We start from the raw sequence: 17,726 nt of genomic DNA on the forward strand, positions 1-17,726 counted from the left end.
AGGGAGAAAATGTAAAATTTTGCTTGTATTATCGTGTAATATGCCGACTAGCGCGATAAAAGTACAGCTGTCTGAAATTTGGCCAAGTCGAAGGACAAATGGGCGCTGGACAAGCCGAAGGACAATCTCAACGTTTTTTCGTTTCTAGCCTTACCTACTGGACATTATTCGATTTTTAACACGTAATAAATGTGTACTTATCATGTAGAATAACTTCCCGTGCTCAATTATTGGTTTTAGCGGGTTCATTGGCGTAAATGAAAACACCAAGCCGAAGGACACACATTTTGCGAAATATCAAAACTTCACAGATAAGTACGATCAGAACGAGCTGTAATGTAGTTTTTAAAAAGAACGGTGCGGGGTAACATTTCTATGAGAACAGTGAACCAGTGCAGCCACTCACCAGAAAAAAATGTTGGATTGGGAAGCTACCAAAAATAATTGAAAATTGCTCGAAAATTTGCGTAAAAAGTGTGTGACAGTTTTCAAATGTGAATTGTGAGCTTCCTATAGACTTATTGCAATTGCAATTTGCACAATAAGAGACCTTCATGTTCTATGATAATGAGAATGTGTCAATTTTTCCAAAAAAAAAATGAGGTGCATGACACTTTATAACATTCATTTTCAAAAACATGATGTGTGACAGCCAAGTCGAAGGACATTTGGGGTATAAAATCAAATGTACACCAATGAAAGGAGGGTCTAAAAACCTCAATACCATGTGTGAAATGTGTGCGGGGTCATTCTTGAATGGACCAAAAAAAAAAAAAAAAATTCATGCTAAAACCGTTGAGAAATTTGCCATGTACACGAATTTTACCTTTTTCTGAGAATTACCCTATTACAAGTTTTTCTCCTTGCTTTACTCCTGTATTAACAGTAAAACAGAACAGACTTTTACTCGGTGATGATAACAATATTGGACAAAGCACTTTTTTGCAGGTTGTATAGTGCTTTTGATAACAAATCCAATGATATCAAAAACTCATTTTTCATAAAACGTGGACATAGCATGTCTGTGTATTACAGTATCAAATTACTACTCCTGACTAAAAAAAAAAAAAAAAAAAAAAAGGTTAGGTAGGGGCTAGAATGAAAAAAACACTATTTTTACAAAAATTCTCCACCTTTAAGGACTTATGTCTCCCCTCCATGAGCACCTCCAAAACTGAAATTTTTTCGGAGTGATTTTCATTCAACTCAAAATTAAGATTTCCATGAATTAGGTTAGAGTCTGACAACATTTCTTTTTTGTGTGATGTGTCTCAATAAGTATATAGGACATAGGTAGGTACTAGGTACCTTACCTAGTTGAGGAAGAAATTCAAAAATCAGAATTTTTCTGTTGGTCCAGAACTTTATGAAATTTGCACAAAGGGCTGTAGATATCTTGTCCAAGACCGACCCCTTGAATCCAAATTTCACCATTTTGAGTTATTCTGGAGCTTCTAGCCTCTAGCGGAAATTCTTCCACGCTTTCTGGAGAAATTGAAAATTGCACTGGAGGCTCCAGAATTACCGCAAATGGTGAAATTCTACTTAGGAGGGTTGATATTATTTTCAATACTAATTCTCATAACTTTCATTAAAAATGAATAAGTGCCTATATGTATTTTTTTAAAAGAAAAATCACAAAAATGTTCAATTTTTAATTTTCAAAAATTCGATTTGAGCAGCTGAAATTTCGATTAAGATGGTTTCAAATCATGTTCTTTCCAAAAATTGTGATTCCGTTCAAATCGAAGATGGACACCTGGAGAGGTTCCATCTTACTCTGATGGTTCAAAAACATAACAACATAAAGGTACCTACATGAAATCTAAATCAATTTTTTTCCAACTCTAAAATTTTAAAAGTTTTTGGAATTTTAAAATTGAGAGTTCAATGAAACAAGAATTTTGACTGTCAGTTTCAAAGAACGCAATTTGCCTCTTCAAATTTAAAAATAGGCAACACTTTCATCTAACACTTTTTAGCAGTATTTTTTTTATTTTATTTTTTTGTATCAAAATCTGAAGTTTTGCTGACCTCTCACTAGACACCCTGTACCTACCTATAGAAAAAATTTTTAAAAAATCAACGATTTATAAAAGCATTCCTTGAATTCGGCAGGCATAGAAAGATATCGCGAAAAATCTCGAAGTTCATTCACATTTTAAAGTATGGTACGGGTACCTAACTTGCTCTTCACCCAGACCTCTGTTTATTGAAATGAAATTCACATAAATCATCAACATCGAGTTATTTAATGGATGCGAGTGGGTAATTCACGTTTGATTTAAAACAGGAAAAAATTCACACCGCTACAATGTATAGAACATTCGGTTATCCATTTCTGGCTATTAATAGGCACCTAATACACAACAAGGTAAAATAATTCTGTAGGCCTATTTTCAATCAATATCGTCAAATATGTGCCCTATTGCTCCACATAAAAACAATACTTTTAAGCTCATTACCGATCACAGAAGTCGTAAAGATAATCTTTTCACAGCGAGGACTACCTCACTGCTGGTAATGTTACATATTGTGAAGACAACTCGACGAATCGTATCCCGAAATACGATTTGAACCGGTCAGTTAACTAATGCTTCACTATCGTTGCATGTGTAGCACTGGAATAGTTCCATTCGGCATTTCAATGCGAACATAGGTTATTTTTCCGTTAAACACAGAAAATTATCTCGCGTATTTTATTTATTATACGAACTGATAACATAGTTTTTTTATGTTAATGGTCAAATGATTATTTGAATATTATTCTGTGATAAATTTTATAAAACAGGTGCAATATCTCGGTGTGTTTTTGCTTTAAAAGTTACTTGGTTTTTTCTTTCACGATTTTAGGTGTTATGTAATAAAAAAAATCAACCTACCTGTATCGATTTATTAGAAGATCGCCGGTAAGTTGTCTTGATAATAATCTGGAAACAACTGCGGTAATGGAAAATACAAATTGTCACTTTTGATTTTTATTATTGATAAGTACCTAATGGTGAACGTAAACGTGAAATAACAAATTACTTTATACCTAGCATAAGTAAGAAGATACTTTATTACCTACTGATGAATCTCAATCTAAAAAAAAAAAAAATGATTTTGTGAGACACTTGGTGATAGATGCCTAGTTATCAGTTTTAAAACAATAAGTGAGAATTTTTTAAAACATGCTTATTATTTACTTTCATTTTCAAAATGATTCACGTGATTTTACTTTTGAAATTATTGAAATTTATAAAGTCACCTTTCGTATAAATACATAATTTTGTCTATTTTTTTTTCTCACGATAATCTAATCATTTTATGTAATTTTTTACCCAGAATATTCATGCTCTTATCTTTCATTTGCAGTAAAAATTTTGAAACTTGCACGTGCGTAGTATGTACCAAGTTAATTCGTTATTTAAGGTGATTATCTTCTTAGAAACTGGTTTCATGCAGAGCCAGTTGAACCAATTGAAAATCTTAGATGATTTAAAAATATAACCACCTAGGTAATTTAATAATTTTGTATTCGTATTATGACCGAGCATCTCACACACCTACCTAACCTACGCAGGACATTCGAAACTGTAAATTCCAAAAGTTTTCATATCGATCATAAAATAATTCGGCCGGGTTCTTTTTTAAGCTTCTTAATTAAGGATATTTAATATCAAAACTACACGTACCGAGTAAAACTAGGAAAAATGTAAAATTATCACTTTTGCAAGACGAATATTACCTATCATCGTATGGCTTCTAATATCGATAGGTCTTTTTTCCCTTTAAATACTAAAAAGTTCTTATAGCTAAGTATCTAGCTCGGCACGAATATTTAATACCGATGTAATAAGAGTGTTATCAGTTGAGTAATTCAAGTCGTCTTTGTATATTATACTTTATAGGTTGTGTGAACGTGATTGATTGAAAAATATGTCAAAGATTAAGTTTCTAGCTTGACTCTAATTGAATAGGTAATCAAAAGTACACAAATCTAATACCTGTTGTATGTATTTTTATAATCGTGCAAAATTGGCCAGAAAAAATTCGAGCTGAAAAAAGCTTGAAAAAATTTAAAAGATTGAAAAATGTTAAACTCAAAATCAAACAACTGGGTTAAGATTCTTCATCAATACTTCAGTTACAAAAAAAAAATAGATAATCACGATAGACGAGGTAAACTTGATAGGTCACGATATTCCACACTACACACAAAAAAGAGAAAGAAAAAAACAAGTATGAGGACACTCGAAGTCAAAATTAGACCTATGCTACGTTCCAGTTTTAATTATACTCAGAGTGCCTACTTATTCGAAACTTGTAAACCATAAAATTCATGGGTAGATATAGGTATGATATTATTATTGTGGTGATGTACGAGAAAGTGAGGGATTCATATACAAATACCTCTTACATAAAAAAAAGAAATGTGAATACTCTTCTGGATGCTTTTTGCACTTAAATAAGTAGGCAGTAAATAGAATCTTGAAATTATATACTTACCTATGTAATTCCCATAAGAAATATTATTTTCAATTGCGTTTCAATCAACTATCGGAAATATCTCAAGTCTACCCATGTACTATACATTATCAACGTGTCAAAATTAATTGCCAAGGTTTTCAGGTCTTCGTAACACCAACGCATGTGTGACAAACAGAATTGTTGAGACTGCACAATAAATAATGCGTATCTGCATGAATTAAAAATTCGATAGGTAGCTTACAGCCTACATGTACTGAAAACCTGGAAAATCGATTTGCTAATTGATATTTTTCAATTTAAAGTAAAATAAAGATACCTAGATGATGTCTTACAACTACCTGTACAAGCGAAATCAATTAATATGTTTTTATTTATTCATAACTGTGCGTAATGTCAGGAAATTTTAGTGCTCCTCCTCTTCATTTTATCTCCAAAAATTAGTAGATGTGTTCTTTTGACACGGATTTTGACAGATTTTCGAGAATCTGGATTTTGGACGTTTTTTAAAATCTCTTTTTTTCAACACTTTTGAGATTACATTCACCAATTTTTCAAAACCTCAAGCCTTCTTTTTCAAAGTAGAATCCAAAATCCATTTTCAAAAGCTGCTACCCAAGCAGATTCTTGTGGATTCTAAATCTGCCAAAATCCAGATTCTCGAAAATCTGCCAAAATCCGTGTGAAAAGAACACATCTAGTGATGTTTTTAAAAATGGTGTTAAGTGGATGCCATATCTAAGTAATCTACTTATACCTACTGGATCTGCAATCGTGCTGGTGATCCCATTCCCACCTCACTCTTCTTACCAAAGGACGAATCCAGAGTGGTTTCTCAGGCAGAGGGAGGGGGGCACCATCGCTACAAATGCCAACTTCACCCAATAAAATTTTACAGATTGTTTTTCCCCTTCATGAGCTTTTTTGAGAAGTAAAAAAAAACAATAATTTGTTGTTTGAAAATTTTAGAATTTGAATGATTTTTTTTTTAGAGATTTTAATTATGAAACTGAAAGTTAAACCGGCCCGAGCGAATGAGAGGATAAAAGCTTTTGAAAATTCTCATTTCGAGAAGTAAAAAAACGATTTTTTGTGTTTAATATTTTTTGAATTTTAATGGCAGTTTTTTAGAAATTTTTTCCAAGCTTAGAATTTTTAAAATTTTGTTAAGGGAGAAATCATCGAGAAAAGTTGACATAGATTAGATCATACTTCTATGCTTTCAAACGAAATCAAAATTCAAAAACCCTAAAATGTTTTATTTTGTGGTGTTTTTGGATTTATTTTTGAATTTCTCGATGATTTCACCCTTATATAATATTTTACATGGGATAATTTTCTCCCACTACAACTTTAAATTCATACTAATTTTCTTGCTTTAACAATTGACGAATTTTTTGAATTCAGTCAATTTCTAAACTTTCTTCAAAACGAACAATTTTTCATAATCTTGTCAACATCATAAAATTTGCCAATGTTTATTGTCCGTTTTTCAATTTTTTTGAAAAATTTCACCTCAGTTGTAAAAATTGCACAAGGTTTATTTGCTGTTTTTTGTGGTCAATTTTTCAAATTGTTTTGAAAATTTTCATTCTGGTAGTCAGTTGGCGTTTTTAAGCAATTCTAAACAGTTGGAAATTCTCATCATCTTTTAATGATTCATTGTATTGATTTATCTAGTTGGTTTTTATTTGCTATCCAAAGGCTGATAAAATGTCAACTTTGCCAACTTCTCAAATTTTCTAAATGTCCAGAGGAGCGAGCTGCGAGCTGCCCCCTGCCTCCTTTGGTTTCGTGCCTGCTCCTCACCTCACAGAAATAAGGCAAACAAACGAGTCACTAGCTGAAATTCTATAACCAATTCACTTTTGATGATATGCTGTCAATAACCTTACTCAAAAAGTGTATGTTATTCAAAAAACGTTAAATCACGAACGTTTATTAATTTTTAATGCGTAATCTTTCAAGATCAAAACGAAGTTTCCACTTTAATAATTAACAAAAGCTACATAATATCTAGTGCTGCCTTTTTTCTGTTCTTTTTTTTCAAAATTCTCCTCAATGTCAAAAAGCTTATATGCTTGGTCTTACTGCGAAAAATCAGCTGAATGGTTTTCGATGATAATTTGGAATTAAATTTATTCAGCATTCTCTCCCCGTGTTAAAATTGGATTTTTGAAAAATTTCGAAATTTGGCCCTTCAGCATTTCCTCTCTCATCCTCCATTTGTAACTCTGAAGTTTTGAAAAAACCAAATTTTGTTCTACAAATTTCATCTTTGAGTCTGAAAAACCCGGTTTGCTGAAATTTGAGTCAAATAGAATAATTTATACCAGAAGCTCTAGACAGTCAAAGTGGCAATATTTTTGGGACGTTATCACTTTTTAAAAGTAAAATACAGAACAAAAAATAATTAATAAATTATTTGATAAGAGGGTGCGCAAATTGTAATTAGATTCTTACATCATACCAACGCGAATATCGAATATTTTCATTTGCAAAATCCCCATTAGAATAATTCCAATACCCAAACAAATTGATTGTGGTGAATTACATACTCGTACTTATCAAAAATTTACGTAGGTACATATTTTGAATGAAGAAATTACAAACTTTAAGGTTTAATTACCTTCCTAAGCAATAAAAAATCAATTAACTGAGGTATTTTAATGCAAATATCTATATCAATTTAATTTTCCCATCCAATATTTGAATACCATTCAAAAACACAGTAGGTAGGTAATGAATAAATAAATTTTACAACAATTAAGTGACCGATTAATCAAAATAATTTGTTTTCGCTCATTTTTATTAAAACTGAAAAAATAACGATAGGTAGCTACCTAGCATGACTAATCCACAAAAAAATTGAGTATTCAAAAATTTCTCAGACTTTGCAGAGAAAAAGAGAAATTAATGTTACGAATATCTGATGCTTCGGAAAATTACTGCGATTATGAGTCTCGTGACATTCGTTACGAACCTATAACTAAGTATCGTTATTGAGACGATAGTAAGTAGATAATTAATTGGCACGATTTTTATCAGACCGCGTTACACCTAGTTAAAAAACTTCGCATTAAATTATAAAATTTCACACTATGTTGTAATTTTATCTAAAAATTGAGTAAGTAGCTCTAATTTTACATCGTAGGTATATGTATGCATACCTTTACCTGCATTGAATTTTTGGGATTGATTGTGTAATGTTTTTTGTTGCAGAAAAAATTTCAATGATCAAGGTGTTCCATGTGAAGCTGCTATACGTTGTTGACATGATACATTTATAGTATTTAATTGATTCTTCAACTGTACACATACGTTACATTTTGACGATATTCCAAAATGGATAACATGGAGGGATTAAGTCCACATAAAGATAATAAATTTCGTTCCTTAATTACGCAGGTGAGCTTTAGCTTTATCTATTGAATCTTCTCGAGTATGTTATCTGATACTTACCTAGTCATTTACCTAATGTTGTGAATGACGTAGGTAAGGAACGTATTCGTATTTACTAATATGCATATGATCAGTTAAACACTTGACTATCAATTTTTGATACTTGAAATTATTCAAAACAGATAGTAATACATTGATGTAAAAATTAGGTACGAGTAATTACAAGATTGACCGTTTTCAGAGGTTATTAGTACCTCTACCTATCCTAATTTTATAATTCGAGCCTACGCGATGTATACTAATTGTACCTATTCCAGAATGGACTCCGTATATATTAAAGATATTCTAAATTTAGAGATTCATTCATCAGATAGGTAGGTAGGTATTGATAATGTTTCGAGTTCCGGTTAGTTACCTTATTTTTTTCCCTAATACCGGTACCGAAAACGTCAGATTATTCATCGTGCTTCCCCGTACTAATGATTTTTTTAAATAGTTTATCCGGATTGCGCGTGATTTTTTTTTCTTAAGGATTAAGTACTGTATTTTTATCACTCAAGTTCATTTACGAGTGTAACAAAGAACGATTTTGAATATTCGAAAATCATTTTGTTCATTTTTAAGAACTCGAGATGTAGGTAAATACACTCCGTAGAAGAATGATGCACTTGAGTGTACCAATACTTATGTATGGGTAGAGGTAGGTACCTTCCTAGAAATAGGCATGTCCAAACAATTTCACCTCTTTTGAGGATTATTCTTACATTGAGTGATTTAGAACTCAGCTCTCAGGTAGTCACTTATTTGGAAAAAAAACGTCGTGTGTGTAAAAATAAACGTCAAAAATTAATGACCTGAAAAAATACGAACTTAATATTTATGTATCTACTCAATGATCGGGTTTTATTGGCAATTTTTCATTTTTCCCTACATTTTTGTGCAATTTTTTTCTCTATCAGTCTGAATATCGAATCAAACAGCTTTGCAACATGTAGACTGTAGACCATGAAAGAGTGGTCCCTACCTAAGTGCTCAAGTCAATGTGTGAACATAAGATCCGCAGTACCTATATTTTTAATAAGGAGTAAAATCAGCAGAATCTATCGTATAGCAGTTCTGAGAATTCTTCCATCTTGAGCAAATTGTATTAGGTATGAACGTGATACTTATTGAATGTATGGCAGTCACGTACTTGAAATTTTATGAATAGGTAAGGGAATCCCATCAGCAGTTGGTCACTAGCCGATTGTTGATCACACGAGATGAAAAATGTCCAGTATTTTTTCAAAATTATCAAGTAGTTCACCAACGAGCATTAATTGCGAACATACTTCCTGTGGTTGATATGGATAGATTTTATGGCGTTTTTTGGGTAAGCAACTTGAATTTTTAAAAAGTTGCTGGAGGCTCCAAAACGACTTGAAACCAATTTTAGCCGATTCTTAGCATGTTAAATTAAGGTCCATGCTGATTGTGAGCTGAATTTTTGAGTCATTTTTTGATCCAATTTATGAGTTATTCGTGGAAAAATTGAAGCATTAAAAAATAAGATCATAGAATCAACACTTCATTTAGCTATCATTTTAAATAAATTTCACATTCTGATGGAAGAGGACGGAAACTGTGTGTTTCTCTTGTTCATTTTTTTTTAATTTATAGATATCTACCTACATAATATGGGAAGTACTTATATCCCAACCGGCACAAAAATTTTTGAACTGAATGAAGGGAGTCTCAAAAGGGGACCCCAAAATATATCACCAGCCAAAATTTCAAATGTTGAAATTCATTTTTACATTTTTGTCGAATTTTTGAACATTTAAATTTGGGCCAAAATTAGAAAAAAATCAAAATGTCGCAAATGAACTCAGGAAGTTGAATTTCGGTTTAAAATTTTTTTAAAAAAATAATAAAAATATTTATCTATGTTTTTTAAATTTAATTTTATGTAAGTAGGTAAGTATAATTATTTATTTATTTTTTTTTTAAATGGTGATATTTTTTAAAAACAACTCGGAGGTACCATCTTTCTGGCCAATTCGAGTGGTTTTAATTCATATTTTGAAAATATTTCTGGGCTCGTTCAAATCCAAAATTGTCTCCGGTAATTATGTACTTATGTATTTTTAAAGAAATGAAAAAATCAAAATCCGCTGAAGGGCCGAGAACAGTTTAAAGCCTCGAAAATTCGCTGGATGCTGCAGAACAGTTCGAAACTGTCAGCAATCGACTCGGGAGGTCAGAAATAGGGTATAAACCCAGTTTCAGCCTTCTAGGTTAATTTACTGATATTTTGATTTTTACTCATTTTGGCCGAAATTTGAATTTTCTAAAATTCGCCAAAAATATACCTACTTAAGAATAAATTTCAGCATGTGGAATTTTTGCTAGTGATACATTAACTAGAGTCCTCTTTCGATTCCCTTTTGTTCAAATATTTTTGTGCCGGTTGGGATACTTCATTCGTAAAAATTTCAAAATATGGTGGAAATTACTCGTACGTACTCGTATGATAAAAATTTAACAACGTTTCTATGCGCAAAAGAAAAATATAAATAAACGAAACGAAGTAGATAGGTAGGTAGATATAACTATCAAAATCTTATAAAATAACGAAAGTACATACTATGTATTAGGTATATTATTATACCTATTAATCGTTCATTAATCATTACCGTTTCAAACGGATTAATTTTAATGATTTGAACTCTACCCATCATTCAAATTCCCACTGTTTTTATCTAAATTATTTTCATCTGTCTCGTGAGTTAAGTTAAAGGCAGATAATTTGAAAGAAACGATAGGTAAACTCAACTATTCTGAAATACCTACATAAATAATACCTGAATAAAAAGTGAACAGAACGATGGCAACAAGCAGACGCATATTCCAGACAATTGGTCCAATAAAATTACTGATGAATACGCAGAATTTTTGCTCGGTCAATTAATTAGGGAATTAATTATTATGTACCTACTGCATAACGGTAACACCCACCTGCGTATTGGGTACACATTTTTTAATATTCACTAAGCAATAAATTCCTTCTTTTAATTTCAATAAAATAAGAAAAGAAAAGAATTTTAATGATAGTGATATAATTTTTACTAAACGTGAAAGTTGAGTTTGGATTTCGTGAGCGAACTAAAGAAAAATTTGCAAAATAACAGTCAGAAGCGATCAGCACTGATTGAAAAAAAAGTCAGTTTTGTAAGAGCTCAAAATCGTTTATGGTTTGGATATTCATATAGGCTAAAGAGACACTATAATACTTATCTACTTTTTTTTATCAATAAATTTTTTAACAAATGACATTTTATTTACCTATGCTCAAACAAAACGTTTATTAACCTTGATGTTTGTTAGCATTTTTTTTTTTTTTTTTTTTTTTTTTCAAGATTTTGGATAAGTTAAATAGGTATATTATGCTTTCGCGCCTCAAATTGGGAGTTAATTATGAAACTATTTTTATTTTTCATTTGATAAATGGATTCCATTCAACATATTTGTATTTACTTTTGCGATCACTTTTTTGTTTTTCTTAATGCGATGAGTAAGTTATGTAAATATAATAAAATCATTGTTTGAAATACCGAATCCATATTTTAATCTTCAAATTTTGATTTAAAACATGAAAACAATCTTTACTCAATTCCTAGAATATATTAAAAATTAACTAATGAAATTTTCCGTGAATTTTAACCTTTTAATTTGTTAAATGGTATCAAAAAAGTGATGGTTCCTACAGCAGCGTAGATAAACTAATAAGCATTAATGCATCTAATTACAATTACAAAGTGGTTGGTAAACTAACAATTAAGTAATATAGGAAGAAATCTCATGGTATGGTTATCAATTGATGCGCTTTATTAGTATTTAAAAAAGACAAATTAACCAATCAAGTGCTTTGATATTCGATTTCGACTTCCAAAAATTTTTCCACAGAATTGCTCAAGAATATGAACGTCGCTACTGTGGGAAATAATTAAACGAGAGAAAAATCACGTATAAACTCAGTTTTTAGAGAGTTTTTTTTTTATAACACGTGGAGGAACACATGTATACAAACAGCTATAATTTTTTTTCAATTCATTATACCTATAGGTAACAAGTATACAGATAGCGTACAAGTTGTACACATAATTATAATGTCAGCGTTATTAGCTAAATATTTCATTTCAACTCGGTTGGTAATTTGCAAGAAGGGCAAGAATGTTGCATAATTTTATTTGCGCTGATTCGTAGAAAAACAAAATCACCCAAACCACAACAAATACCGCCCACGGTTGGCATGTTCAAGTTTTTGCTACACATACTCTTGTCAATACATATTTTGTAATTCATCTGTAGCATTGGTAGTTAGGTACATCTACCAAGTACCTATATAGTGTGGTTTTTATCGGTACCCACCTACTTTCAAGTCTCAGTTATACGTAGGTCATATTTCATAAATTTAATACCACCTATGGAATGATACAGTTGGCTTTAGATCAACTAAAAATATTATAATTTTGGAAAGACGACTTTGTATAATGAACTTAGTACCTACGTAGTACTTGATTCGTACGATGGTATTCGAAACCGAAAGACAGTCCTCGCAGACCGCAGACAAGAGTAGAACTGAACTACTCTTGTGTGTTCCTAACTGGAATATTAGAACTCGAAATGACCACTCGATTATACATATGATGAATAAACTTGAACTTATATTATATATGTACCTTCGAAATGACGTCAAAAAGGTAGACGGATTCGGAGAGATTCTGTACTCAAATAACTATACAGTACCAGTACCTATACCTACAGTTCATGCACGAAGTCAAATCACGATCACTTTTTATCAATGATCATCAGTCTTCAATTTACATACATGGATACGGAACTGACTATGCAACCACAATAACATGAATGTTGCTGCAATAAATAATTTATGAATCATGAACTGCTGGGTACATTTTGTAAAATAATGTTGTTGGTTTTTTATGTTAATTATAAACTTATAAAGTGAGAATTCGCACCAATGAGTACTTACCTATAATTATGTGTACTTGAAAGTAGCAATTTATAGGTATATTTTTGCAATTTTTAATTCTTAGGTACTTTGATTTTTTGATTGTGTTATCGAAATGATCCACTTGACAATTAATGATAATTTTTTTGTCTGCCTAGGTTTTAGCTGCCTTATCATCTGCGGTGATAATGTTCAATTTGGCTGAAACCAATGCCTTAATGAGTGTAGTCAATAGTAAACTAAAAATAAATAAAGCAAATGGCACTGAAACTTTCTTTATTACGGATGAAGAGTCCTCGTGGTATAGTAAGTATCGTAATTAATGCACAATAAATAATCAAATCAATCAATATTTTCAACTGTGATCAATGTGAAGCTGAAAATTTTCTAGAATGGTCTCTCTCCTTTTATTCATTTAATTGTGGTTCAAATTTAGATCTTATCACTCACACATACCAGAGGCATGAGGAATACTATGCTTTTGTATTTTCGATATTTTTTAAATCGGAATCCACTAAAAATTAAAATAAAAAAAAAAAATTTTTATAATATTAAATCTAAAAAATATATAATGTTAAAATACTTATAAAAATTATACTTACCTATCTAAATATTCAATCAAAAAAAAATTATAAAATTTAAAGATCTAAACTCTAAATTTATACCAGAAATCAATTCTGATTCACTTTCTTAGGTAGGTACTTGCATAAATAAAATTATCGAGATAGAAATTTAAAAAAAATTGCATTTAGAAAAAATGTAAAAGAGTTGGGAACTTTTGATTGGCACTTTATCTTCGTTCAATAATATAGAAACTTCAATATTTTTGTTTTCATGATGATAATTGTTAATAAAATGATTATTTTTAAATTTTCCAGGTAGTTTACACAGTTTAATGCACATAGCCGGCAGCTTATTGGCCGGATACTTGCAAGAACGTTGCGGACGTAAGAAAACTATGCTATTAAGTTCAGTTCCACAAGCAGCAGGATGTTATTTATTGTATTGCAGTTCGAGTCCCATGCATTTATACCTATCATCGATATTGGTCGGAGTTGGGGCTGCTCTGGGTGAAGTTCCGGTGGCAACTTATATCAGTGAAACGGCTAGCAGTAAATTTAGGGGACGTTTGTTCTTTTTTACCAAATTTGGATACGGTCTGGGTGCATTGTTTCTATTTTTCCTCGATAGTTACCTAAACTGGAGGACTTTAGCGTTGATCTCAACTATATGCCCTTTACTCGCTACGTGTTATTTATTATTGGTAAGATTTCAATAATACCTACATATGTGAGGGCGCATACGGAAAGGGACCTACCGACCAAAAAAAAAAAAAGTTCTCTGAAATTGTTGTAGGAACTCTGTAAAGGGTTCCTACAACAATTTCAGAGAACTTTTTTTTTTTTTTTTTTTTGGTCGGTAGGTCCCTTTCCGTATGCGCCCTCACATATAATAGGTGCCTATTTTTTACAATAATGCAGAGTTGAAAATTGAAATTATAAATAATTAAAATGTATTGTGTTTTAGATTCCTGAAACGCCCTTATGGCTTTTATCAAAAGGTAGACATCAGGATGCCTTAGAATCATTGAGCTGGCTCCGCGGATGGGTGCCAACAAACCTAGTCTCTGAAGAATTTTCAAAATTACAGCAATATATCAAAGATAGCAAAAAGCTAGGCAAGAGTAAAACTAAATATCTTCCGGTGTCCACGATATCAGGTGAGTGAAGTTAACGAATATTAAAATTAAATACATCAAGATACTATTACTGCTATTTTTCTTAATATGAGGATATTATTTATGTAAAATAAAAATTGGGGAGGAAATTGGCCAAAAATTATACGAAATATTGCAATGATGCAATGATTTAGGACAGGGAACTTCTGGTAGACTGGTAGAGAACTAAAAAATTAGCTCCTACATTCGCCAACGTTCATACCATGCTGAATACACCGGTTCTCGTCCGATCACCGAAGTTAAGCAGCATCGGGCCTGGTTAGTACTTGGATGGGTGACCGCCTGGGAAAACCAGGTAACGTTGGCTCACTTTTTTTCTCCAGTTTTTATTTATTACAATTTTTTTTAATACAAATTTGTTATTCGCGGTTTTTTTATGATGACTCACTTTGTTCCTGAATTTTTTTTTGGAATTGAATCATATTGGAAGTTGGCAAAAAACAAAATTTCTCCATAAACTTAGTCGTAACAAATGAGAGAAGATGAAAAATAATACCCTCATTTTTTTTTTTTTTTATGATACAACAAATATTGTAATAAAATATTACCTATGTACAATACCTAAGTAAGTATTTTGAAAAAAAAAATAAAAAAAAATAGCAGTTACTCGGACATTACATTGGAAAATTTTCCAGCTTCCTCTAACAACAAATTTTGAAACGAAGCTAGTTAATATTTACCTATATCCAACATGAAATATTAATTTTAATTCTTTTTCAGACGAAGAAAAAGTCACTCGTAAAAACAAATCATGGAGCGGATTTAAAATATTACTAACGCATGAATTTCTTCAACCCTACAAAATAGTCACAGCAACATTTTTCCTCAGCTACATTTTAAGTTTGAAAATCGTTAAACCGTATTTAATCGTCGTATTGAATCGTTTCGAAAAAGACATCAAATCTAGTAGAATTTTGGTAAATAATTATTGTTTATAACATTGGTAATGTAAAAAATGAAATTTCAATTCGACATCTCATGTAATTTCTTTCTTTATACAGGCTATATCGAGCTTCGGTCAAATATTAGGAGCGGTGACTATGTTACTTACAATTAATACAATTGGTAAACGGAAACTGATATTTTGGACTTTCTCCGGCAGTTCGATCTGTTTAGCACTGTTTGGATTGTATGCTTTGCTTCACAACACGTATGGGTTCCAGCAAAGTTGGATTTTATACGTCATATTTACTTTAATTTATTACTTGACCGGTTACGCAATCGGTGGAATGCCTTGGTACATCTGTGGTGAACTTTATCCTCAAAAGTACGAGTATTTCTGTTCAGTAAATAGTAATTCTGCTGGAACTTGAGTTGACCTGATGCGAATTATCACATTATATATATTTTTTTTTACAGAATACGAGGAATGGCTAGCGGAATTTCTGCAACTACTGGCTACCTAATGATATTCGTATTGGTGAAAACCTATTTCAAAATGGAAGCGTTATTCGACCTACCATATTTGTTCTTCTTTTACGCTATAATCGGTTCATTAGGAACGGTATATTTATACTTTGCATTACCCGAAACGGAAAACAAAAGCTTAGAGGAGATAGAAAAAGTCTTTAAAAATAAGAAAAAATCATCGATTATAAAAAATGAATTAGTTGATGGTAAAATGCAAAAATCATTTTTAAACGGCAATAAGTGATATTTTTCAAACGATGCAAACACCTTATGAATAGGTATTATTCGACATAATATTCGTGTTACCAAAGATATTCTACATCCTTGAAGGAAAATTTTCAAAGAAAATCTTCGATTAAGTATAAAACTCGTAAAATGAGTTACCAAATTGACATAATAAATTTCAATTTCATTCGAAATGAATATGTTACGATTTTGAAAAAGATTTTAATGATTGTTCAAGGTTTGAATTCACTGCCCCTGATACCTATTATGTTTTCGTGTGATTTTCATCTGAATAACGAAGTAATCTGCATTTCCTTTTGCATTTTTAAAATTATTTCTACAAGAAAAATCACCACCGAGCAGCAGCCAGACTAATTTGTATTTCAACTGTACGTTATAGTATGAAATTATCATGATAGGATGAATTCTCTCTAAAATAAAAATAAAATGAGAATTATCCACTGTGAAATTACGTAGTTAGTACACTAGATATTGACGTTCCTTGCATTATATTATTCTTCAAATATAAATGTCATACGATCAATTTCTTCGTGCATTTTTTTCAGAGAGAAATCAAAGCTGCCAAAACATCCGCAACGAGATAATTTTTGAAACAAATTGAACGTAATTAGGCCTGATAAAATTTCTATAATTATTTAATTAGAATGTGACTAATAATTTAAAATTTGCACAAAAATTCATTATTCATTTTAAAAAACGAAAAAATTGATTAAATAACATTTTCTGTCAAAAATCAACTCGCAAAAATAAAAATCGTAAAAAAAATTTGAAAAAATTACGAATCACATGATTGCAAACTTCGCCATATTTAGACTAAAACTGTACCAGTTAACTTGGAAATGACTAATTTCATCTTAGTACTTTTTCAATGCGATAGGTTCGTTAAAGTTCTCCAAAATTTGTTACTTGAAATAAATATTATTATTATTGATTCAAATTTCTTTCAGATTCGTATAGCTTGTTGAAATTGTTGATTCGTTTCTCGAATTTTACCTATCATAATTCATAATTTACCACTTTATTATTCTGTAGGTATCTGTGTTGATATGTGGAGTGATCCGAACCGAATGAATGAGTGGAGTAGGTATTCTATATAATATATTCATTTATCATTATTTTATGCTTAGCTTTTTCATCTCACGAAATACATTCACGTTATTATGGTTGAGCTTGAGCCGGATACGGTCGTTATTCACTTTGATTTTTGATTGTTTTTTTTTTTTTTACTTTGATTCGTTCCACAAAATTGTCACAAAAGTATCGTGATACTTTGTTTAGTCTTGGCTCTTGCTTGACTCTAGGCGTTTGCCGCCGTTTTGTTGTCTTTCGAGTTTCGATAATTTAAAAAAAAAAAAAAAAAAAAAACGAATACAATAGTCATTTATAAACTATCGATATTTTGGAAACAATAACTATCGATAGTATAGAAGAATATGCCTAAAATTGTTG

General features: G+C 31.1%; 1 protein-coding gene and 1 non-coding gene across 2 annotated transcripts; both read left to right on the forward strand.

Moving 5' to 3' along the window:
• The first annotated feature begins 2,550 nt into the window (after window positions 1–2,550).
• LOC135840571 (facilitated trehalose transporter Tret1-like) lies at window positions 2,551–16,800 on the forward strand. The gene is made up of 8 exons (XM_065357185.1): window positions 2,551–2,909; window positions 7,693–7,878; window positions 13,042–13,189; window positions 13,762–14,147; window positions 14,411–14,603; window positions 15,342–15,538; window positions 15,623–15,888; window positions 15,981–16,800. The coding sequence occupies exons 2-8, from the start codon at window positions 7,816–7,818 to the stop codon at window positions 16,273–16,275; spliced, it is 1,548 nt and encodes a 515-aa protein (XP_065213257.1). The 5' UTR covers window positions 2,551–2,909; window positions 7,693–7,815; the 3' UTR covers window positions 16,276–16,800.
• Window positions 14,810–14,928, forward strand: LOC135842187 (5S ribosomal RNA). The gene has a single exon (XR_010558089.1). It is a non-coding gene; the product is annotated as a 5S ribosomal RNA (ribosomal RNA).
• Window positions 16,801–17,726: the final 926 nt, after the last annotated feature.

The sequence above is a fragment of the Planococcus citri genome, chromosome 3 (assembly GCF_950023065.1).
Source record: "Planococcus citri chromosome 3, ihPlaCitr1.1, whole genome shotgun sequence".
Classification (NCBI taxonomy): domain Eukaryota; kingdom Metazoa; phylum Arthropoda; class Insecta; order Hemiptera; family Pseudococcidae; genus Planococcus; species Planococcus citri.

Excerpts from the sequence above, each read along its gene's own strand:
- LOC135840571 (XM_065357185.1), top strand. The coding sequence starts at position 7,816 with ATGGATAACATGGAGGGATTAAGTCCACATAAAGATAATAAATTTCGT. Across the intron at positions 14,604-15,341 it reads TCCGGTGTCCACGATATCAG|ACGAAGAAAAAGTCACTCGT; the intron begins GTGAGTGAAGTT and ends ATTCTTTTTCAG. Across the intron at positions 15,889-15,980 it reads GGTGAACTTTATCCTCAAAA|AATACGAGGAATGGCTAGCG; the intron begins GTACGAGTATTT and ends TTTTTTTTACAG.